This window comes from Anolis sagrei, chromosome 2, assembly GCF_037176765.1.
Source record: "Anolis sagrei isolate rAnoSag1 chromosome 2, rAnoSag1.mat, whole genome shotgun sequence".
Classification (NCBI taxonomy): domain Eukaryota; kingdom Metazoa; phylum Chordata; class Lepidosauria; order Squamata; family Dactyloidae; genus Anolis; species Anolis sagrei.
In genome coordinates, this window is record NC_090022.1 from 270,096,659 (window position 1) to 270,123,052 (window position 26,394).

General features: G+C 37.3%; 1 protein-coding gene across 2 annotated transcripts in view; it reads right to left on the minus strand.

Annotated features, from left to right (window-relative positions):
* The window catches only part of NDUFAF2 (NADH:ubiquinone oxidoreductase complex assembly factor 2), a 52,794-nt gene that overhangs the window by 23,545 nt on the left and 2,855 nt on the right, over nucleotides 1-26,394 (minus strand). The window contains exon 2 of one of the 2 annotated variants that reach the window (XM_060761530.2): nucleotides 425-514. The exons of the other annotated variant lie outside the window; for it this stretch is intronic. Coding sequence (XP_060617513.1) covers nucleotides 425-514 — 90 coding nt within the window. The remainder of the gene's footprint in view (nucleotides 1-424; nucleotides 515-26,394) is intronic. 2 annotated transcript variants of the gene reach the window in all.

Below are 26,394 nucleotides of genomic sequence, written 5' to 3' on the forward strand. Positions count from 1 at the left end.
CATGTCCATTATGTCACAGCGTTCGCCACCCAAATGCTATTAAAACTAGTTAATAATACATCTTTGTTTCTCATAATCTGACATCAAATTTTATAATTTGGTTTTTTAAAGAAATGTGTCTATTTTCTCCATCTGAACTGGGTCCAGGTGGATAATTTCAAGATGGCAGGTTAATGTGACACAGCAGTCAACTACAATTGGTAGTTAGTCCAGCTGTCACAAAGAAACTGCGATGTACAAAAGCAAAATGGAGGAAATAATATCTTAATAAGCCAGAAGGGTGAATGTCACTCATCGAGAAAATTCTAGTGAATTAAGGAATCTTAAAGTAAGAGTGAAGCTTTCATGCACTTATAAATGAGTATGAATTATAAATCACTTCATCACATACCATACTTCTCAAGCACCCTTTAAAATGCATTACCTTCCCATTCTACTGGAATGTCCCCTGTTTGATACTCGTATTCCTTAACACCTGCTGCTTCCACAAATCTTCTCTCTTTAATCATTTGTCCTATTAAAAAGAAAAAAATGGTAAGGATAATTCCCGATATAGCACTGGTGTATACAGGTGGATTCTTAAGCCAAATTCCACTTGCTAATGGTGGCTAGAGCAGACCTTCTGAACCCATGGATTCAGCATTGATTCAATGGGTCTACTTTTGCTGCATTAGGAACTGGATTTTGGTCTTTCTTCCTCCCCCCGCCCCCAAATACAGACACTTCTCTAATACTAAAATCTTAGGTAAATTATATTGAATTCTTTTTTTCTCATCCCTGAAGAATAAACTAAAGTTATTGTTTGCATTTGTAATTTTGACTTTTGTGGATTTGATTATTAACTGATTTGATTTAAATTTGCTCTCTAGAAACCTCTAGGTCACATGTGTCAAGTGCAAGGCCCACAAGCCAAATCTGGCCCACCACATTATTTTATGTAGCCCATAAGGCTTTCAATGCCAGGGTAAGTTACATTTATACAGTGCTACTATTACAAACGGCCCTTTGAAGGTAACCATAAGGCTGATGTGGTCCTCAGTGAAAATGAGTGTGATACCCTTGCTCTAGAAGGTCTCCAGTGTTATTCTCAATTTCCTCCAATTATGCTGGGAGAACTAGAGATTTCTAGAGAGAACGTCTTTCTAGGAATTTCTAGGTCCTTGAGGGTGATCTATGGCCACCTTCCAGTAGAGGTTGACCATAAAGTAATGTTGGAAGACCTAGACATTCCTAGAGAGGTTTTCTCTTAGATAAAAAAAACTGCCCTGAGTCGCCTTCAGGCTGAGAAAGGCAGTATATAAATACTGTAAATAAATAAATAAATAAATAAATAAATAAATTTCTTTGTTCACATTTATTTTATTTATTTATTTACAGCACTTATATTCTGCCCTTCTCACTCCAAAGGGGACTCAGGGCGGATCACAGAAGACATATACAGCAAACATTCAATGGCAATTATAAAATGACAACATAGACAATAGATAGAGGTATGTTTAGGCTTTTTCTCATCATTTGGTATCTTTTGGAAGCTGTGCTCAGTTCCAGCCATATGGGGGGGGGGGGGGGGGGAGAGGTTGCTGTCGCTCCATTTCCTTGCCGAAGAGCTTCCTTTGTTTGTAAACTCGCTTCGGCAGCACATATACTAAAATTGGAACGAAACTTTCCCCCGAAACGCTGTGCCTAAAATACCTCCCTGCTTCATGCAGTTCCTGTTCAACTACTCACATTAATGTTTTCAATCCGCTAGGTGGGCAGGGGAGCTGGGCTGAAGGTCAGGAGCTCACCCTTACCGGGCTTTGAACTATCAGCCTTTCCCGTTGGCAAGATTTACTACAGCTGCAGCTAGTGATTAACCTGCTATGCTAAAGCCAGCACTTTCATGAGGGTTCTGTGCCCTAAACCCCAGCAAAAGTGGAGGGTTGATTGTAAATGTTTATTTAGCCATATATTGAGGGCTTGCTAGTCAATTCTTTCTTCATGCTCTACAACTCCCCTGCTGTTTTAAGTCCATTTTTCCTTTGCTATGGATGAACCTTGGCTGGGGGAAATGCTAGAAAATGATAAAGAGCAAGTACAGACAGGGTCCAATTCTCCTCCTCCATATTCCCTTTTGTTCTTAAAATTGAATCCTGCACTTTTATTTTTGCATATAAACATAGATTTCTCCCAGTGAAGCAAAGGAGACAGATGCCATCATATCTATCCAGGCTATGGCCCTCAGAACTAACACTATCATTTCATGGAGTTAGATCTAAAAATGCAGAGTTGCAGTGCAATAAAAATAATAGGTGTCAGATTCACTTCAGAGAAAGGTTTAAAGGACACTTTACAAGTACAATACCATGCATGTTTATTTGGAAGAGAGTCCAATTTTGTTCAATGGCACTTACAGGTAAAATGGGCATGGGATTGATTGTTCTGTGCCCCAGTGACATTTCAATCTCTTTGCAATTGATGAAAAAAATAGACAGATGTTAACTCTTCCACTTTATCCATTCAAATATCTGCAGCCAGGGTAGACTTACTCTCAACATCTGCAGATGTGGTGCAACATTGATAAAAGGAGTCACAATATATAGAAGGAGGATAAATGAATGATACTGTGGAATATTTGGCTCACATTAATCCTCAAACTTAACAATATTCTCATAGCCCTCTTATGGTATAACTACTGTAGTAGAAAATGCTATTTGAAATGCTTAGGTTGCATTTTAGCCATCTATGCATACGTGTCCATTTCCCTCTCTTATAGTTTCTCCATTTGTGACAATACCATATGGAGTAAAAAAGACAGGTAATGCAGTACTGTGGGGTAACAAAAAGCATTCTGGAGAGATCAGACAGAAAGACCTCCTGGGATTTACTCTCTGAAACACATTTCAACTCTCATCTATTATGAAAACTGTCCTTTGCGCAGCATACCTTTGAAAACCATATGACTTGCTGCATACAATTGAACCTAATTCTTAATTTAAGAGAAAGGCTTTTTTCCCTTTTAAATTAACTCAGTTGTACCCCTGTCTCCCTCTTTAAATGACTGCCATCTTATTTCTAATGTAAGATTGAGTATCTCTTATCTGAAATGCTTGTGAACAGAAATTTTTTGACTTCTGAATATTTACATACACATAATATTGCAGTTAGGACTCAAATCTAAACACAACATTTATGTTCCATATACACCTTACACGCAAAGTCTGCGGATGATTTTATATACAATATTTTATATATTCAATACTTTTGTATACACTGAACCCTATCTCAGCCACCTATGTGGATGGTTTTGGAAAGTGTTTAATTTCTGGATAAGGGATACCCAACCTATTTTTATAACTGAGAAACAATAAAAATCTGGTTTAAGTTTCAGGCAGCATTTTTTAAATACACAATGACTAATTCCGCCTACTTTTAAAATGTTCCCATGTTTTTAAAAATATATAGTCTTTATTGTGGTTTTTACATACAAGACTTGTTTAAAATAAAACTTAGTAGAGAAGAGAAAAAAGAGAAGAAAAGAAAGAAAAGAAAGAAAAAAGGAGGAATGTGCCTATATTTTAATGGTTTAAAATAGTAGCAAGATAATTGAAAAGTAACAGGTTACTTATAAAGTAACGCATCATGCTTTGAAAATAAAATGTCAAACCCTGGTGCAAATGGGGTTGCATATTTCTCCTGTGTCCTATTTACCCGGGTCAGATGTCAGACTGAAAGACTGACACTTTCTCCATATTCCCAGTTTTCAGTTGTCAGATCCATTTATCCATTCACAAACTTCCTTTTAGGAACAAAGTTTTGGAAAATGAAGTGAATGAGACTGCTGGTTGCGAATCACTTTAATAACCCACCCAACACTTACTGCCATGGCAATAACACACAACTTCAGCTATAGGTCAAGACATATACATACTCTCATCTTGAGTGATGCTTCTCCTACTTATGGCAGGGGGTTGGACTGGATGGCCCACGAGGTCTCTTCCAACTCTATAATTCTATGATTCTATGCTGTGTCTGTAGGGAGTAGCAACATTCATAGAATGATATGGGGGGGTCTGCCTTTTCATTAGAGCTAAAATGCCTTTCTGATATATTTTTTAAATGCAAAATTCTATTTAATACGATATTTTAAAAATATTTTCTAGCCTTTACCATTTTTACCAGCTCATATTTTTAACAACAAAAATATTTCATGGACAACAACAATGGGCAATCTTTTCCATAGGAATATGTACTTCTACCTATATAATTTTTAAAAAACTTGGAATATATATTTCAAATAACCATTCAAGTGAGCTGGACCTTCTCCACCCACAACCACTGTCTCATTACCACCAGCTATTGAAACACAGGAAGATAAGTAATAGAGGAAAACTACAATATCCCCCAAAGTCTAGAAAATCAATTGCAATTCCACTTGCAGCTTACAGAAAAAGACCAATAAGTTATTTGCACTAAGAACTAACCATGTGGAGGCAGCATTTTCAGTCTGCCTTGTATCTTCCGGTTAAGGTGGGACCAATTCAAACAAACTGTCTGAAGTCCTAAGACTAAAAATGTGTGGGTAGAGCCTTATTATGCACAAATATACATGTAAATCCCAGAACAATGAAATGAAATGGCTATAGTCCTAAAATGTTTAACTTTCCCTGAGTCTTGAGATATACAATTTGGAGGGGGAACTAGGACATTAAGGGAATTCTACTCTCTCTCAAGGATAATAACGACAATATGATACGCATAAAAGCCAATACCTAATAAAACATTTAACTTCTTCCCTTTCCAGCTGTGAAAACAACACATTAAAATAACACATCCAGGATCTTAAAGCAAGAATAAATCTGTACAATTAGTTTTAATTCACTAATTGTTTTATTAGTATTTGAAGGCAATAGCAGCCTCTTCTTAGTTTATAGCTTTAAGATAAGCATTGCATTTCTACCTCAGGAAAAACAATTTCAGAGTCGAAAGGAGGGGGGAAGGTGGGGGAGGAGGGTTCTTACAATCTAATGAAGATGACCTACTTCTGCGTATGCATAACATTCATCTTCTCACTTGGGAAGACATTACAAAATAAGACTACCTGTATGATAAATCTTCTATAATGACCTGTAAGTGCCTGATTTTTTTTAGGGTGAAAGCATTTCAGATTTGGAGTTGCATTTAGTATATTCCTTAGATAACCAAACATACATTCAGATATCAACATTAGACATTTTTAGTTTAAATCAATTAGACTGGTTGGGGGAGGGAACCATTCCCTCCTGGCTGCCTATATTTTTTGTTTAATCCTGGTCAGTGTACGACCTTATTACAAGTAATTTGTCATTATAAGTCTGAAGAAAAATGCTAGCCTCACAATTTTTGTCATTTCTTCCCCTCACACTTCCCTTCAGGCTGCAACTGTTGATGGGCTTTATGGAAATATAAATTCAATCAGCAGCTGCAAATTTCATGAGACGTCCATCTTCATGCTGAATTTGTAACTGAGTGTCAAAACAATCTGTGGATACCTTCCTGATGAAACACACATTGAATTGTAAATTTCTGCAATTTCCCCATGTTTGAATTTAAGGGGCACTAAAAACAGGACCAGTGCATACAAAGCATCGATCAGCTCAAGAAACATAATTTCTTTCATTACCATTCCCCAGAATTTGCAGAGTTAAATCATAAAAACAGATGAACATGACCTGGCCCTTTAAATAACCGCATAAAATTAAACTACATTGCATTTTCATTCTACTTAGAAATATAAGAAAACATAAAAGAGCTGCAGTGTACTTTAGAAGCTTTTCAGATAAGCTACTTCTTTCATCTATTGTTGTCACTGTTCATTTTACAGAGTCTTGCAATGATTAAAATTCAGAAATTAGCTTTGGTAAAATTAAAAAAAGATTCAATGGTGTCAAAACAGTCAAACATTTCAGTAGAAAATGTTCAGTTCTAAGAATTCTGGCTGCTGCTGCCTCCTCCTCTTTGATATGAATCTTATTTTTAATTAAATGTTGCTAGAATACAAAAATATAAAATTAATTTAAATTGCTTTTTAAAAAGGGACTGCAAGCTCATGGGTCTGACTGTTCACTTGTTCTCCTGGGTGCATCTAAAAAATGACAGTTTTTGATTCAAGCTCCTATTTCTAACAATGGCTTAAAGAAAATGTGCAAGAGACAGAGCATATTATGTCAAGTGAAATATTTTATTTAAGAATAAAATGTCTTTCTTTCCAGAAGGATATTAAATCCAAAATATGCAAACTGCTGTCTTCTTTCTTGTTATTACCTTCTTTCTCCAGCAGCTATGCAAGATTTTAAATAGCCTGTCAACAATGCTGATACCGCCCCCTACACCTTCACTTGTTCTTAAGTTTTAAATTTTCTTTCACAGTGCAAAATATAATAGGAAATTGCCAAGATGACATCATGCACAGACCCTATTATTTTATAGGATGGTTCCTCAGCAGCGTACAAAAAAAACTGTATATATTTATGTATAAGTCGATCACATTTATAAGTCGAGAGCAGATTTAGGGGGGCAGGTGCAAAATTAGGGATTTTTATATGACTGGGAGTTACAATAACATCCCAAGAAGTGAGAGATTCTGCATATGGGGAGAACAAACAGTGGAAGATATTGGACATTTCTTAATTGACTATCCAAAATATACTGAACTGCGATACAGATATCTACATCCAATAGCATCCAACTGCAGGTCCCCAACAGAAATGATCTTCTGACATTCCACTTGCAAGGACAGGAAAGATCCATCATAATCAGAGTAAGCCTTCTTATTCTGAAAGCTATCAAGAAAAGAGCACATTTCCTGAAAGAAGAACCAGGAAAATAAGATTCTGACTGTAAATAGAAGCTTAGCTGCTGTTCTCTCCTTCTTGCCTTGTCTTTTATTCGTGTTGTATTTTGAAATACAACAAATAAATAAATTATTATTATGACTTATGAATAAGTTGAGGGTCATTCCACAGAAAGGGAAAAGCACTAATACCGTATACAGGCAAGAAATAGCACCATAGCAGAGAGAGAGTACAGCTACTCCTTTAGGTTCTCCAGGATGGACTAAGGTCTTACCACTCATCACTCTACTCAGAAAATGGGATGGTCCTTTTTGGTAAAGTACAGTACACATTGACCCATGGGTAAATCTACCCAGGTTTTTGGAGCTACATTTTTGACTAAAATGTTTAGGCTAGTACACAAATGTCAAACTCTGGCCCTGCAGGTGTTTTGGACTTCAACTCCCACAATTCCTAACAGCCGGTGGGAGTTGAAGTCCAAAACATCTGGAGGACTGAAGTTTGCCCATGCCTTATCTACAGGGTACCACACTCAAGTTATGGCTTGTGTAGGTAGCAAACCATTTCTGTGATCTAGTAAAATTTACTTCATCGCCAGTATTTTAAATGGCAACAGCACAAAATGTTACTAGTTCCAGAGATATTAGGATGCCTAGAGCTGAGCTTAAAATACTACTGGTTATTAATCACTCAAATTCTGATGTAACTACAGCTGTCCCTCCTAATTTGTAAATTTAATTTATGCAGATTTGATTATTCAAGAGTTTGATTAACATCTTCACAGTAGGAATCCCTAGGTCCTCCAGAATGACTCGGTCCATATAGCACCAGAGAGAACCTAGATCAATTTCTTTTTGGAGAGGACCTATCAATTCCTAAAACAGAATACTTCTCTTGATATTTGAAGGTCTCCCTTCATGATCCTATGGAAGTTGACCACAGAATTATGCTGGATCCTTAGTGGTGTTATCTCCGATTTTTTTTAAAGTTTTTTTTATTCACAGTTTTTCCATTTTTATGGAGAACCTGTGCACCTAAACACACTGAATGTGGAGGGATGCCTATCTAAAGCACTCCTTTTAGTATCTTTATAGAAATATTAGAGTGCTGGGTTTTTAAAAGAAAAAACTTGCCTTCAAAGGAAGAAAATAATGCTTATCTATAATAACCAAAGAAACTTAACAAAATATGTGGGAGCCTTGAAACTATAACTGTGACAAGCTACTTTTCAAAAAGTAATACTCCATGCTCTGGTTTTAGCCCTACATCACACATATAGAATTGCTGGTTTACACAAATGCCACTTACATATAAGCTCACAAATTACAACTTCCCCCAAAACATGTGGGGTGACTCAGTTCTTGAATCATGAATATCAGTATCTTGACATGGAAATTCAGAAGTTCATTTTTAAAAGAAGGTATACAACAATTATCTTCAACTTCATTAAGCGTTCCATACTTTATTTAATTTAACAGTCTTGTCTTTATTATTTAACAGTCTCCTTGTCTTTATAGTTTTCCCACACAATAAATTTTGACCCTTGTTTCACATTTTGAGTCTGAATGTGACCTTTGTTCTTATGTTATTCCCCCCCCCCCCCACCACCACCAAAATTCCCCTTCTGCAAATTTTCTCTTACAGTAATCAATCACTGCATTTATATTCTACACTTGTCTATTTATTGTTTATGGTGTGATCTCTTTTGTCACATCTTGTTGGCACTGAGTGTTTGCCATTTTTTCTGTTGTACACCGCACTGAGTCCCCTCGAGGAGATAGGGCGGGATAAAAATATTATTATTTTGCCAAAAGTTGTCTTAAAATGGCTTACAAAGTAAAAAAAATTATAGAAACAGTTGGATTTCTGTATGCACAGATTCTGCATTCATGTATCCAACCATCAATTGCATATCCCCACATAATTCCAATGTTGATTTTGGCATTTTACTAAGACATTCTTGGGACTTGAGAATCCACAGATTTTGGTCTCAACATGGGTCATGGAACAGAATCTCACCAGATACCAAGGGTCCACTGTATAAGTTAAACCATACATCTAAAACATACACAAATGGTTAAGATTGAAGTAGCATTAAATCACTGACCAAATGAAAACATTATAAGACATTGATTTAAAAACATAGGTGAAAAAGAGTAAAGCATTATAACAGAAAATGCATTAAATAAACAGTTTCCAAATGAAAAAGAATGTCTATTTCTTACTAGAGTAGAAATGACTTTGCTTGATGGCTGACGAGCAGCCTGTGAAGATAGTGAGACTGCCTATGAGAAGATCTTAAGAGTTTGAGCAGGCTCACAATAGAAAAACAAGGTTTTTCAGTGAGCCTGGACCTGAACCATATAGAGCTTTACAAGTCAGAAAGCATCACCATGATTTGTGCTTAGAATCAGTTTGGTAACCAGTGTTTTCAAAAAAGAAGAAGCAATTGCATGCTCCCTGTAACCAATCACTGTCAACAATATAGTTGCAACTCTTTGCTTCAGTAGAGATTTCCAAACATTCCTAGAACTTCCTTCATGGCCATCTATGGATGCTGCCTCTCTCCTTTCCTTCAAATGCCTCTGCAAGTTCTGTTACTTAGATTTTCAATTGAGCTCCTTAAACCTTACTCTGACTACAACAAGCTTTCATCACATATAATGCTATCTGCCCACATTCTCTCCTTTCCTAGTCTTCCCTCCTCCTCCATTGCTCTATTGTTTTTTCTCATCTGATTTATGCTTTTTGGTGAGAAAGACCCACCCATCAGTGTGGAATAACTGTGGTTTCATGAGTAAGACGTTTCAATCTTAAAGTATATTGTTAGGGTCTGAACCCACGCACTCTACCAAAAACCTCACAACTAGTGGGAATCACAGTAAGCTTCTTCATATTCCCCTCATTCCATTAGTGCTGCTTATAACAACCACCTGAGAAAGGCCTCAGGAGAGTCTGTTCCCCTTCTAGCTCTGCTAATAGCTGTATCTGAAACCAAGGATTAGTTACTTCTCTGTACTTTCATTTTAAAAGGTGAAAAGCCTTCCAAGCTCCACTGGGACTGTGAAATAACATACCAGCTATCACCTGCAAGATACTCTTCCTCCCACACAGAGATACACTTAAAACAAGAAGTGAAGTCTAAAAATCTATTAAGAACAGATTCAAATAAGCTCTTTTGCATGGCAATTCAACTTTATTCTACCTTTGGCCTGTCAAGCAAAGACTATTTATTTATTTATTTATTTCTATCCTGCTTTTTTTCCAGATCAGGACTCATTCATTTGCCATTCATTTTGATGGCAAAGGGATTTTAAGAATTGAAAATGGGTCAAAACTTTTATTAGCCACTATTAACACCAGCGCATGGCAGATACATGCAGGTCAAAATGCTTTCTTGAATTTGTCCATTATTTTATGACATGTCTTGTACTTGAAGACTGTCATTTATTCTTCTCCTAAAGGCACAAAACACTTAAGTTGAATTGTTCTACCAGGACTGTAGAGGTATTACTATATTTCAGATCAGCAGCCAGGACACAAGCATTAAGAATCCTCACAAAAGTCTTCAAAAGTACATTCCATCCAAGCTCAGACTGGCAGGAAGGCGGGGGTGGGGGGTGGGGAATAGAGAGACTTCTGCTGCTATGAAATCAAAAATCAAACCTAAACTTTACATTTGAAATGGAAATCTGAGGGAATCCTGTGAATTCCTGTACATGATAGATTCAATGTGAGGTCACTCTTCCCTTGAATGTTATTTCAAGCATCCTTTGTCTTGTGAAGTAGTGTATCCCAGACGTCTAAGAATGACCTCCTCCCACCTTCTGGGCACTCTGATTCTTGTCATACACAAATGAATCTGAAATTAATGTGACAAAACACCTACAACCCACTTAGCAATTCAGAAAGTACTGGAAAGCAGAAAGAATAAAAATTAAGCATCTCACTCTACTGATAAGATTTAGAGGGTTGATTAAAATTCATGTAAGCACACTTCATTCAATGAAGCGTGGGATGCACTCTTTTTACAATTTAGCTGATATAATTGTAGAATATATAGTCCAGTTACTTCTTAAGAAGCTTTGGATTTTTTTTAATTTCCATGTGGTTTTCCCCTTTCATTTATGTTGTAATTTCTGTAAGATGCCATGAGTCCTGATTCTGGGGAAAAAAGCAGGATATAAATACACTAAAAAGTAATAAGCTCCGATGGATTCAACAGAATTTACTTTGACTAGGATTATATTTATTACTGGGCATAAACACACCTTTTTAAATAGGGTTGCAAATCTATCTACCTAATTTGTGTGTGTGTGTGTGATTTCTTCATTTAAATTTCTTTCTTCGGAGGTGCATTTGCTTGTTAGTAACCACACTTACAGGATGGGAGAGCTTGAACTGTGACAGGAGAAAAATATATCAAATATATCACTCAGTGATCTTAGTATTTTGTTCTTTTTTTTTTGAAAGCAAATCAATATCTCCATTTCTTTCATGCAACTGCTTTCACTTTCCGCTTAAACCGCAGCAAGTCACTTCTTGTGCTATTTCATATATTTTTGAGCTACGTCCCATAAATCTTAATTTATACTTCGTAGTCAGTCTATTCCTTTACTAGGTGAACCTTGTCCAGATTAATAATTTAATTGGTGGCCATATCTGCAAAAATGATAACCAAAATTCTGGAGACATCTTATTTACCATGAAGTAGATGCAAGTTGATACCACAATTTGTATCTGTAGAAAAGAACTGATGAGTTTTAAAGTATCCCTGACCAAATCAGGGAGTAAAATCTTTTACTCTGAAACAAAGCAGATATAAGTGTTACTCTGTAGACCACCATAGATGCATTAAATAAATGGGATTTTCTAGTTAGGAATAACCAAGAGAGAGAGAGTTATTACATCCCAAGCCCAATTTGAAATTTTCCTAGCACCTACACAATTCTTTATCTTGAAATATATAATCCAATGCCATTATTTTCTGTCTGTTAGTACCTGAACTAATAGAAGTGGGCTGCCAGGCTAGTGAGGAGGTTGGTGTATTCATTTAACATTTATTATTATTTTTATTTACAGTATTTATATCTCACCTTTCTCACCCTGAAGGAGACTCAGAGTGGCTTACAGAACATACATACGGCAAACATTCAATGCCAATTATGCAATTAACAAGGACAGACAGGGGCGGCTCGTCCATTACGCGAAGTAAGCGGTCGCAGAACACTTATTTTTGCCAGGGGCACAGAGGCACCTCTGTAAATGCGCCTCGACTGCCACTTGAGGAGCGCCCCCTCAGCTCACAACAGCCCTAGCAGTCCGGGGGAGCCTCGGCTTTCTTGCCTTGCTGCCGGGTGATCCTCTTCCCAAAGGGGCCGGGCCCTTGAGCCTCGCCTAGCCCCTCTCGTTCCTGCTCCACCCGGTCACCGGGTGCATGAGCAGAGCTGGCGCTCAATTGTTCTCTGCGTTCAATCCCTTCCCCATGACCGGCTCCCTTTCCCGATCCCCTGGCGTTCCACTAAAGGCAAATTTTCCCATCTTATTTCTGCCATCTTGGAGGCTGTGCTCGACTCTGGCCATAAAGGGGGGGGGGGTGCTGTCACTCCATCTTCTATGCCGAAGAGTCTTTCTCCGATTGATGTCCTTAAGGGTTCCTTTATTATTTCCCTCACATCTCTGCTTTCGACCTGCTAGATGGACAGGTGAGCTGGCGCAAACAGCAGGTGCTCACCCCGACCCAGGCTTTAACTGCCGAACTTTTGATCGGCAGGATTTTTCTGCAGGAGGTTTAGCATACATAAAATAAGACAGCACTATTTATTTTACCTTAATCTTATCATTTACTTTCCATGTTTTGTTTAGTATACAGCACCTGTTCTGCTGCGTGTATACCACGTCTTTGCAAAAGTTCCCTAATTTCTGGTTGCTGGCTGTACATGCAGGCTTGTATTTGAAGACAGACAAGGATGTTCATAAGCAAGAAATTGAGTGTGCCATTTGAGATGGGAATTCCAATCAAATCAAAATTCACCAGCTGAGAATATACAGTATTCTATTTATTGCATTTTCTAGTATCTCATAGGACATCAAGCACCAGATAACATGCAAAGTTGGGACTTCTGGTTAGGTTTTCAGCTGACAGCTCTTTACAATAGGCTAGAATTCTCTGAAAATCTGTTGTGTGCAAACATGGTCATCATGTGTGATGTACTAGACATTATCTTTCAGAAGGGCCTCAAAATGGAACTGGTTCTCTGTACCCAACTTTGGGGTAGGGAATTTATACCTTTCTATTACAGCCTGAATCTAACCCACTGCAGTACCTTGCCAGCTTTTGTGGATTCTTGAATAATTATAGTCTTCCAGTGTATAATTCTATTTTTGCTACACAATGAAAGAAAACACAGCTATATAGAGTAGTATGGCCTTTTAAAAATCAAATTTGGATACATTTGAGTCAGCAAGCTTCATCTCAAAGACCAAACTCACAGGAAAGGATTTCTTTGAGAGCAAGTAGAAGCTGGGGCATTATCAGCAGGAAATAAAAATTGCCCTGAACCTACTTGGAAACTGATTGTGGATCAATCTCTGCAAATGCCTTTTCTTCAAAATTAAATTAACCACAGTAGGTGTATTTATCCAAAGGATGAATAATCTAATAATATACTTTGATTCAAACACAAACAACAAACAACAGTGGTTCCCTCTTGTAACAAATACTGTCCTCTAAAAAGCTAATTTCAACCAATTTCCCATTTACTATACAGTTCCTTGTCCATGTTATTATGGAAACATGCATACTTCACAGTCGTCTTTCTGTCCTAACAACAAGGCATACACTATCCTCTTTGTCTATTATTATTGAGCACCTATTTTTGTTTTATACAGTTAATTCAGTACCATGTATTAACAAGAAGCATGTTTCAAACTCTTGTGGGGGAAAACCAAGATATGCTTAAATAGGAAAGAAAGTGGACACTCTTTCTAAGGAACGGTTTTCCATCTACATACTTCTTTTTCTTCTTTCCTCTCTTTCTCTCAAGAGTTCTCATGTTCCTTTGACTATTAACATTTCCCCCTCAAACAGAAAGAATTCACTAAACACTCACATTTTCCTTTTCAGTCCTTATTTGCTACCCTTTAACTACCACTACCCGCCGCATTCACATTTTCATTTCTAATGTCATTTTCTAATTTTATTTTTCTTTTGAATTATTGTTAAAGAATCTGCAATCTTACCCTCTTAATGTATACAACAACAACCTCTTTACATTATTACCCATTTCCATTTACAATAGTACTGCACATTTTTACATTACATATGTCATTTTCAAGAGTTCTCCATAGATCTCAGTCATCTTTCACAATGCATTACACATATCCCCTGAATGAGTCCAAGGCTCAGTGTTACATATCTTTTTTCACCAACTTATTCTCTTTTTATACATGAGCTCAAGGCACAATGAAGGAAAGGGGGCTCATCAACATTCCTGGGGCCACTTCACAAAATCATTTTATGATGGGTATTTGCCAAGTAAATGCTTTTGCACAAACACAGATGGATGAAACTACTGTTTGAACCAGTATTGCATAGAAAGGTTCTTAGCCTTCCTAGTACAAAGAAATATCTCCTAATATGAAACTCTTTTATACATCACTTTTATTCTGTTATGTCTAAAAGCACTCATAAAAACAGCTTTTTAACCAACTCTTTATAATAAAACTTCCAACCTGACATATCATATGAATTTGTGTCTTTGCAACATGGCAAAATCAGTGCACATGGTCAGAATTTGAAACATGTTGAGCTACATACACAAAAAATACAGAAGAATATAATAGGTTCCAGTACAAGAGAAGATGATTTTAAAGTCTCTTTGTCCCCAGTGTATTTTAATCAACAAGTATGTGCTACAACATGCCTCTGTGTGTGTGCCTTCCAGTCACCTGTCGACTTATGGCAATCTCATGAAATTCACAGACAAGGAATGCTCAGAGGCAGTCATGCCAGTTCCTCACTCTGAAATATAGCCTACAGTGTCTGCTATTCATTGGCAATCTCCCATCCAAGCCCTAAGCAGGGCTGACCTTGCTTAGCTTCCAAGATCATATACTGCAAATATAAACATGTGAACAATTGGGTCAATTGAAAAATCAACAGTGGAGAAAAACAACATACAACTGGCATTCATATTATGTGAGCTTGTGTTACACAGTTTCAGTTATATATGAAGCCCCCCTCCATGAACAAAGGCAAGGGCAGCAGGCTGCCCACACTGTTTTCTTTTTTGGCAAATCAAAGCCCACTTGCATTTCTGTCAGCTAAGAAAGAACATTGACTCTTTTATCTGGGGTAATGCACCAAGGCTTTGGTTGCTTCTTTCCACAGAGGAAAGAAACACACTCCTTTTTTGGTGATGAGAAGTATATAATGGCTTCATATAGCTACTCTTTCCTCCACAGCACATGAGCTAGGGTGGGGGTGGATTTTGACTGTGTACTGTACAGTACTTTCATGCTGGTTGGGGAGAGGGAGGTTCCAGATATTACACAAAAATCGTATTACACAAAATATACCAAAACTAAACCCCCATGTAATATACAGGCCTACTGTATTCACATAGGGAGATATTTCTGTCCTTAAATATTCAGTCTCACCAGCAAGTTAATAAGTATGCATGGCTGTTGTCCTGTTCTAAAACTACAAAAGAAAATATATGTAGCCTGTCGTAAGACACTGGGCATTTTTCCAGGCTTTGCTGGGCCACTGATAAGACAGCGCAGAACATCAGAGTGTAAAGCTCTTTTTCCTCTCCTCTCCTGGATTTGTTTTCTGGTTAAGTGTTAGTACCTGTTCTCCGGAAGCAACTATTCACCCTTTGAAATAACTGGCAGGTTCCCTTTGCCTATTGTTTATTTGCCTATTGTTTAAAGGCAGCCTTTGGTCACTTTTGGTTTCTTTTATTCTTTTCTGAAATCTGTGCAACATCTAGAAAGGGCACAGAACGTTGGCCTCCAGACCTGGTGAAGTTGTCGACTCTGCATAAAAAGATGCTAAATAGGACTGAAAACACTGTCATTTTAGACAAGATTTTCCCTTGCTGCTAATAAAAATTGCACCAAAAAAAAACCAAGCTGGAAGATGAGGGAGAGGAACAGATAGATTAAGCTGTCAATTTAAGATGCGATAATGCACTTCACAGCTAAAACATTCATCTATGTGACAGCTAAGCAGATGGAATTTTTCCTTTTTTTTAAAAAAAAATGAACCAACACCTAACTATCCCTTACTTTAAGAAAGCAAATGCTTCATTCTAGAAACAAATGTGAACTGCTTAATATGTCAGTGATTAAAAATAATGACCATTACTGTACAATGTACAAATGGCTGCTACAGTAATAGGCAATTGGTTTACACTAGGCACAAATATAATTGCAGATGTATGCAAGGCTTGCTGAAAACAAACTGCTGGACTGTTGTAAATCCAATCATCTCAGCAACCTAATAAAACCCAGATATAGTGCAGCAACACTTTTCAGATTCAACTGCATTAACGTCTCATACATTCACATACTATTTTTGCCAAATCTGGCTATTTCTATCTTCCCAGTTTCCCTAGAATAGTACTCATCAGGGCTGACTTGGCTTAGCTTCCAGAATCAGAAAGGATCTAGTAACTTTGGTACATTTATCTGGTTTAAGTAGCATAAAACTTTTCTATAGTATACCTGCAAAATACTGGCAAAATGCATTCAAAATATTTTCCTACACCAATTATTAATGGATCCCTGAAAATTTCACCAAAAGCCATACATATATTACATTCAAAAGTACCCTTTGAATCTATAAATGGTCTCCAGAGTTATTATCACTGTCATCATCATAGGTGATGATGACATGAGATGCAGAGCCAATCTTAAGAAATGGGGCTTCAAAGTTGAATCCACGACATGCGAGTGTGGAGAAGAGCAAACCACAGACTACCTGCTGCAATGCAACCTGAGCCCTGCTACATGCACAATGGAGGACCTCCTTGCGGCAACACCAGAGGCACTCCAAGTGGCCAGATACTGGTCAAAGGACATTTAATCAACTACCAAGTTTGCAAAATTTGTGAGGTTTTTTATCTGTTTGTTTGTTTTGTTCTGTTAGAAATGTAATGCAATGGTATGGTTGCTGATGACACGATAAATAAAAATAAATCATAGGTGATCCATCGTGCCCGCGTACGATTGCCTTCCAAGTGTAGGGTCTTGGCGGTGGTCTGTAGAGACCTTTTCTTGATCTGCATGTTCTTTTGCAGTGAAGATGTTGATTTCCAGATGGAAGGTGGTCCTGGCAGGCATTGGCTTAAAGCGCCTTCCTCCTGACAAGTTTCTCCCTTTCACCCTCCATTCATGCCTCTTAGAATTATAAAGCACTGTTGGTAACAGCTGGCCTTCAGTTAGAATGCAGAAGGGCCAGGGTTTCCCAGTTCTTGGAGTGTCTATGCCACAGTTTTTAAGGTTAGTTTTAAACCCTACATGTGAATATTAACACAGCAGTCCCAACTTTGGGAAACAAAGGTGGCAACACAGGCTCACAAATGCACTTCAAATGTATTTTTGAAGGCTTTCATGGCTGGAATCACTGGGATGTTGTGAGTTTTTCGGGCTGTATGGTGATGTTCCAGAAGCATTCTCCCCTGATGTTTCACCTGCATTTATGGCAGGCATCCTCAGAGGTTGTGAGGTGTCCAAGGATGCCTGCCATAGATGCAGGTGAAACGTCAGGGGAGAATGCTTCTAGAACATGGCCATATAGCTCGAAACACCTACAACAATCCAGTGATTCCGGCCATGAAAGCCTTCGACAATACATTGATGGCAAAGGATAATCGCTTCAATGCTAGGGGCCTTTGATTCTTCCAGAATGCTGACATTTGTCCGCCTGTCTTCCCAAGAGATTTGCAGGATTTTTCAGAGACAACGCTGATGGAATTGTTTCAGACGTTGAGTGTGACATTTGTAGATGGTCCACATTTTGTTGCCTTATAATGGGATTGGGAGGACAGTAGCTTTATAAACAATAATCTTGGTATCCCTAAGAATATCCAAATTCTCAAACACTCTCTGCTTCATTTGGAAAAATGCTGCACTCGCGGAGCTCAGATAGCGTTATATTTCAGTGTCAATGTTGACTTTTGTGGAGATGTGATTACCAAGGTAGCAGAAATTATTGACATTTTCTAATGTTACATCATTAAGCTGTATTTCTGGCATTGCAGAGGGATTGGCTGGTACCTGCTGAAAAAGGACTTTGGTTTTCTTGATGTTCAGTGAGAGGCCAAGCTTTTCGTATGCTTTTGCAAAGGAGTTTAGAATGCCTTGTAGATCTTATTCTGAATGAACACAGACTACATTATCATCAGCATATTGGAGCTCATATGGTAAAATGTCTTCAGGAACTGGAGTCGCCGATAGGCTGAGAAAGGCGGTATACAAGTATAGTAAATAAATAGTAAATAAATAAATACAGAATCAGAATTTGGTACCAAAAAAGCTACCATGTTGGAAATGGGTAAACTAAAAAGAAATGGGTAAATCAAAAAGAGACACCTGAATGCCAACCAGCCAGCCTTGGATAGACCAGTGGCAGGGAGTGGGGCGGGAAGCACCAGCGTAAGATCTAGGAGGCCTGATGGACAGTGCACAATAACTGAAGTTATTGTGAGAGCACAATCAAGCTCTCTATGTCCTGCTAGGTTCCTCAATACTGTCAGGAGAGCTTTTTTTTTTTAACCACTTGTGGAAATGTAGTCAAAAACACACAAACTACCTAGTTCTTTTTCTTCCTCTGTTATTTCATGCAGCAGTAACAGAAGCAGGTATTCTTATAATTTATGTTTAAAGAAGGACCCAGAAGCTAGAAAGAATATCAGGAAAGTAATTTCTTATAGTAATGCTCTTCAAAAATTAAATTACTTATTTAGGATCTTAATATAATCCTAATCTATAAATCAAATAACAAAAAAGCAGATTGCATCAGTCTTCCAGAATGAAAAATCATGTTTATTGCATTACACTACTGCAATACAGTTTCAAAATCTAGTGTTAGAATATAATGAAACAGTAACATTATTTGGGAACAAATTGAAAGCCAAGAGTTTGAATTACAGACATGTACGCGTACACTATACCTTTTTAGAAATACACATGATTCAAAATTTTAAATCTTACGTCACAATGTCATTGGCTATTACAAAGAAAACCTCTGTAAGCTTAAAAATGGAAACAGCTAAAAGGATCTTACAATACCACAATATACCAGGTAAAGGTGGTCAAGATTTAGGAATCCAGTGGCAATTCAAAGGGAAAAACTAAAGGATGGAAATCTAGCTAATGCCCCTCCACTGATGAAAAGCACTGAGCTCCGAAATCTGTTGTGGATAAATCTCCAAATTATTAAAATACAATGGGAAGGAAGCACAAGAGATGAAAAAATGCCCCCTCCAAATATAACTGAGAGAATCTTTCTTTTGACAGATGGACCACAGTAGGATTTCATCCTAAATCAGAGTTAGGAAAACTGGACCATGAGCTGAATGATGACTCCAATGCCTGAAGCTCCCAAGTTTCCAACCTTCCACTTCTTTTTTTTTTTTTAAAAAACAAAACATCTAGGGTGTTTTTAATTGAAAAGTTGTAAAGAATCTCTAAGGAGGTGATGACTCACTTATTCTTTACCGAGCCATGCATCAAACCCCCATCAAACCATCAGCCTAGACACAGACACAAGGGGTGAGGTCCCTTCACTTTGTATTTCCCACTCCACACTAAAAGAATAAAAGTCCATCATAATTTAAAACATCATTATTAGTGCACAGCTCCCTTTCCCTTATTTTTTATTAATTATATCACAACTAGATTAACTGTTTATCAAATTTTGGTACTAAGAAAGTGGACTTAAATACTCGAAAAGCACCAGATTTCATCTGACCTTGGAAGCTAATCAGAGCCAGTTCTGGTTACTACTTGGATGAGAGACCAGCAAAAAATATCAGTAGATTATATTTCAAAGGAAATAACTGCCTAATCACTTTTGAGTATCTTTTTCCTGAGAAATCCCTATGAAATTCATGAAGTTGTCATAAGTTGACAGGTAACTTTGAGGTGTGCATGCGCCCACAACTAAGGAAATAGTCAAATTCTAATATAACACTCAGGTTGATGGGAACCCCATATTTGGTAACTGTTTTTTATTAGAGACGTAATATGTGGTCTTATTAGAGGTAATCCGTTTTTGACAAGTCTTAAAAATTGAAGATACTATTTTTATCAGACTTTACAAACTAACCAAAGCTGCCATTCAGTGAGGAACTCTCCAGAAGCCAAAGACATTCTTCATAAAGCTAATATTAGCATAGCTTGCTCGTTTTGGGTGGGGGGGGGGGGGTGACAAAGGACACAGCAGGACATGACACACACAATACAACTTAAAAGGGACATATTTAAACAAAAGGATTAAAACAAATAGAAGAGCACTCAGAAATGTTGGAATATTTCCATCAAGTAGAATCCAACAAAACTGTCAGCTTGTTTTGACCCAGGAATAAGTTATCAAAAATTTGTTAGGCATCAGAGTTAACAGTATATCAAAATGAGTGGCAGCAGCTCATACTCTAAGAGCTATTTTTAAGACTCTGTGTGTGCTCCTGTGAGAGTGACGTGAGGCAGTTTTCGTCCCCAATTTTGAATTTTAATAGCTGCCATGACTACAGTATTACCTTTTCACCAATAAAAGAAATCAAACTGAAGACAAAGAACCTCACATGCAATGTGACATCCTGGCATTAGCTGTTACCTATAATGCATTGTGTGTTCACAAACACTGGACTGACGGCAAGGATGCAGAATTAATATACAGTGCCAGATTTCCACTACAGCAGAACTCTTAATTTTTTTTAATTTAGAAATCTTTCTAAATCAAGAGGAGAGAAAATATCAGAGGAATGCTTAAGCGGTGAAGTGAAAGAAATTTCCATAGGGAACAAAAACAGGAAGAAAAAAGAAGCAGAGATTAAGATTATAAAAATCATAATACAGTAGTTTAATGGAGTGGATGTAAATTTCATGAAAATATCACCAGTTACTGTATTTTTTTTTACTCTAAAAGGACAGTTTTTCAGCAAAAATAATTGTTAACAAGGGTTGTCATCTTTGTTGCAAGAGCTCAATTGGCTACCTGGCAGTCAATTTCCAGTCAGAATTCACAGCAGTGGTAATGACCTATAAAGCCCTATATAGTTCAGATTAAGGTCCAGGATAAACAAGTATTGCATCCTCCCATATAAACTTGGCCATGTATTGAGATCTTGCTGAAATTGCATACACACATTTAATTGTCATGGCTTGGTAACTTAGAAAAATCAAACCACTCTTCAATTTAATCTACTTTTACACATAACTAATAACATGGGGTCAACTCACATTTTAATCATATACATCAGTCATCTCCCCTTCTCTCTATCACACATTGTCCACCTTTTTTAAAAAAATCACAAAGAAAAAATAGTAGTGCTGTTGGTTCAAACTTTGGGGTTTAAGCCACCAAGGGCAGACAAATAAATTATAGGATAAGTTAATAAACAAAAATTGAGGTACATTAAACCACTAAAATCTACTTCCCACAAAGGGTGCATAAAAGGGGTTGTTTCTGCAGAAAGGAATCAGATGAAGCATTTGCTTGCCTCAGGAAGATCTCAGATTTGACCTGTTCATTTAAGCTGGTTACATGGATCATTATTTTCACACATTTTAAGTTATCCTTTGCATGCCAACATATAAATGTTGAAACAAATCTATTCAGATATGTAAAACCTTTTCTTTCAAAAGAACTGCTTCCTCATGGCACAAAATATAAGTAAAACATCAGTATATGTAGCCAGTTCCAAATCTAGAAATTCTTTCCATAAATTGGGATAGGGCACAATGTTAGACTTAGGTAAGTATTCAATCTCTTTTGCTTAAAGGACACCAGAGTATACAACAAAGCCACTGACCTAAAACATTCTGAAGCAATGCCGCCCCCTTCTGGACATTCCCACAACGTGTGAGCATGCTTTATTTTTAAACAAAGGCTCTAGGTAAGGTTTCCCACAAGAAGGCTAGAACTAATATGTATACATTTGTTTTTCAGTTTTACCCACTCATTTAGAGATCAGAAGTACTTTATTAAATATCATTTAAAATACATATATTAAAACAAGTTGAGCCCATATAATAACATCTTAATAAGCAGAAGAAAAAAAAGACACCCCCCCCCCCCCCAAAAAAAAGAGAAGATTCCCCACCTTTCAAGGTAGAGTATTCCACTGGAACATCTCTTACTATCTGGAAGTTCTTAGGTGGCATCTCTTTTTTGCATTCTAGAAACAAGTCTACATATTTATTTAAAACGTTTATATTCCGGCCTTCTCACCCTGAAAGGGACTCAAGGCAGAACACAGCATGTATACGGCAAACATTCAATGCCGGAACAACAATTCATTATATGCATACATAAACATTAAAAACATTTGTCTCAATACTAAAATACACTGTTTAAAACCGTCTTGATCATCTGCATCTAATCTAATTGGCCTAGTAAGGTATTGCTGCTTTATTGCACATACATGACTCTAGAATGATACAAGTCAAAATCCAGTCTCTACAATCTTCTAGCCATTTCACTCAGAAACTATCCAGCCACATGCATATTATCATCCTATACAAACATGACTGCTTTCAGTATAGCATCACAAGTACCCCAAAAGCCATATTCAACTCCCAGGTTAATATCTAATCAAGACCAAGATCAGCATGAGGACAAGTAAACATCATAGCATGGTAGTCTAGATATTGCTCAACTACAATTGCTATAATCCCTGACCTCTGTCTAGGGTAGAGGAGATTTAGATGCAAGAAACACCTATAGGCAGGGCTTGCCCTACTTTTAGGAAAAATAAGGCAACCTCATGCAGGCAGCAAATAGGAGGAACAGCAATGGGGATGTCCGTACCTGTTTCTTCTGAATCATCAGCCCTTACCCATTCCAAAGGCTACAATGTCTATCCTGAACTTCTTAAGCAACCCGTTGCCCCTAGAAATGCCAGCCTATCCCCCTGCAAAATCCATTAAATAACAAAAAGTACAAGGGAAAAGATGTTACAGTCATCCTCAGAATGTCAGAATGATTGCCCAAACCAGGTTTTGTCGGCTTGACATGGGCTCTTTCTATTATGGCTGACAATGGGTGGTTTTGAGAATAGACTGGTTGCTTCTGACCTGTGCAACCTGATTGTGTAGGGAGGGGAAACATAAAGTTTTCTCTTTCAACGTTCTATTGCTTTCACACTAGTGTCACAGAATTGCAATTATCTTTGAAAAATCAAGTAACATGCAGTGAGACTTTGCATTTCATGGCCTGGCAGAACTGGCATAATGTAGACCAAATCCAAAATATCCAAGAAACATTCCCCAGCTAACATACTGCATATACTCATGTATAAATCAACCACCTGTATAAGTTGAGGGCAATTCTGGGGGCCAAAAGTATGGATTTTGATATGACCTATGGATAAGTCATTTTGTGGGTAAAGAAAATCACAAATGGCCACCTTGAAAATTATTGTTTAAAACATTTTGGTTGGGTGCACATAGTATTACCATTTTCTTCTGAAATAAATTAAGAGGAAAACTAAGGCACTCTAAGCAATCTACAGGGCTAAGTGTGTAGCACTCCCTCTGCTGGCTGAAGTGCCATTCTTCCAAGCGAACACAGTAACAAAGGAAATAGGACACAATTTCATTTTACTGACTGCTATGATAGATAAAGAATAATATACAAGCAGAGAAAATTATATTTCAAATTGTAATTGCTGTCATAAATACTATACATATTATAAAAATGATGAGTATATTATTATAAATAGAAACCACAAAGATCTACATAATATGAAGGCCTACATCTTAATTTCAAGTTCCCTGTCATACAATAGTAACTTGAGTTTTTCAATTTAATATATTTTTTAAAGTAATAAAGCATTCACCAATGCTCTGTCCATCAGCTGCTATGCCAGATCCTGTGCCATTCCTCAATTAAATCCAACAAACCAAACATGGCCAGTAAATAAAACCTGATGTGAAATTGAGCTTGTTGCACATGTTCCTTTAAAAAGAAAAAGTTGAACACATGTATCGTAATGTACAATATTTACATGGAGGGGGGGGGTTGGTTTTACACCTGGCATGGATACAATTTCTATTTAGGAAATATGCAATTATTGACTACATTATCACTCCACAAAATCAAGAAAGCAAGTAAACTTTACATAGAGGGAACCAGAAAGATAAAGGTGACCGTTGGTTCTCAAGAGCCTCTAAAAATCCAAATTTGTGAATTACTGGATGCATTATAGCCCTCTTAAATACCCTAAAGACACCAGATCCTGCCTAACTTTGGACACTAAGCAAGGTCAGTCCTACCTAGTGCTTGGACGGGTGACCAACTAATATCAGGTGGGTGGATGGGGGATGTATTTCAGAGGAAAGAACTGGCAAAACCAAAGTAGATTCAACTGCTAAGTGATTTTATCCATTGTACACAAACATTCACATGCACTCATAATCTTTTCCAAATAACTGGCAATCATTCCAGTGCAGGTGTTTTGGCCACTGTTCAGTACTAGAGGAGGAAAGAGGGAGAAGTACAACCGAACAATTGGAGGTACCCTAGCACAAAGTTAAACTGTAACAGTCACAATACTCATCAAAACAGGTGCACTACAGGTATAGCATGTTTTATACTTTAACAAATTCATTATTACTATGACCAATTATTTGTATATTTACAAACCTTATAACATTATTTGTGCCGAATATAGTTTTCAAAAAAATGCATAAACTGTACAAGGAACTTGTTTTGCTATCATCAAAATATGAACACTTTGAAAATCAATATAGGCTGGCATTGCAAGACCAATTCATCAAACAGCAAAGCCATGGCGATGTTCTGACAGTATGTTATACAGTAAAAATAAATAAATGCATTATATAGATAAATCTATCCTTTTTAGTGAAATACTTGACTCAGATAGCAAAAATGACTCATCAATCATGGCTGCTTAAGTGTCCAATCCCATCCTCCGTCTCATTCAGTTTTAAGAATAACAACTCAGAAATCATCTCAGAGTAAACAACTAAGCTTGAATCTTGCTCTCGGGACAAGCATGATAGAACTGTATTATTTAATCATTGTCAAACTAATATAAAAAAGTTCAAATTTCTGAGAAAAAAATCAAAGGATATGCAATATTATAAATATAATTTGAGAAAGTATACCACTGATATGAGGAGTAATCCACTTATTCACATATTATGCTGAGATAAAGTCAGGCTCTCAAGAGATCAAAGGTGGGCATCTCAAACACTTGAGGTTTCAATCCAACCTTCTGGGCCCTACATTTTGCTATTTCTGAACTTTCTTACAGGACAATTGAAATGTCCCTCTTTATGGTCAGCTGCTAGCAGTAAGAGCGTCAAGCTAAAATATTGTGGCATTGCTGGTCTCATTCTTTTGGTACTGGCCCAATTGCTAATAGGAGTTTAGTTTGGCCCACAAAATGAAATGATTTTCCTACCCTTACACGAGATTAACACTTCCAGATGAAGAGCTCATAAAGGTACTAATAAAAGCATTGCATAGCTATTCTGTCTTTCCTTCTAGTTTTTTATGGTGAAGAAAATAAGCAGTGGAGGAGGGGATGAGAGTGTTCTAACTGATCCAGGCCTCTTCCACACAGCCATATGACACAGAATATCAAGGCAGATAATCCACAATAACTGCTTTGAACTGGGTTATCTATTACCCCTTCCACACAGCTGTATGAAATCCACATGGAACTGGATTATTTGGCAGTGTGGACTCAGACAGCCCACTTCAAAGCAGATATTGTGGATTATCTGCCTTGATATTCCAGGTCTTATGGCTGTGTGGAAAGACCCTGAGTCCACACTGCTATATAATCCAGTTCAATGTGAATTTTATACAGCTGTGTGGAAACAGCCTCAGAAGAGCACATATCTAGAAGGAGGACTGAGATACTCTCTCACTCTTGAAACTCTAATGTGTTGGTACATTTTATATTGACGTCTAGTGCCATAATCCCAAGAAAGCAGAACATCTTGGGCCTCTTCCACACAGTTGAATAAAATCCCACATTATCTGCTTTGAACTGGAATATATGGCAGTATAGACTCTGACAACCCAGTTGAAAGCAGGTATTGTGGGATTTTCTGTCTTGATATTCTGGGTTATATGGTTGTGTGGAATGGCCCTGGGAATGAATATCATAAATGTTTTGTCTTATCTTCTAATACAAAAGCCACATAAACATAAAGAGTAAGAAAAATAAGTTTACACCAAGTTAATCCCAAGTTTCTGAAAAAAAACTTTCTGGTAATTAGAGAAAACATGCAGAAGAAGATGAAATAAGCTATTTATACTTTTTAAAGTGCAGCCTTGAGAGTCCTTCATAATCTACCAATTACTCGAAAGAGC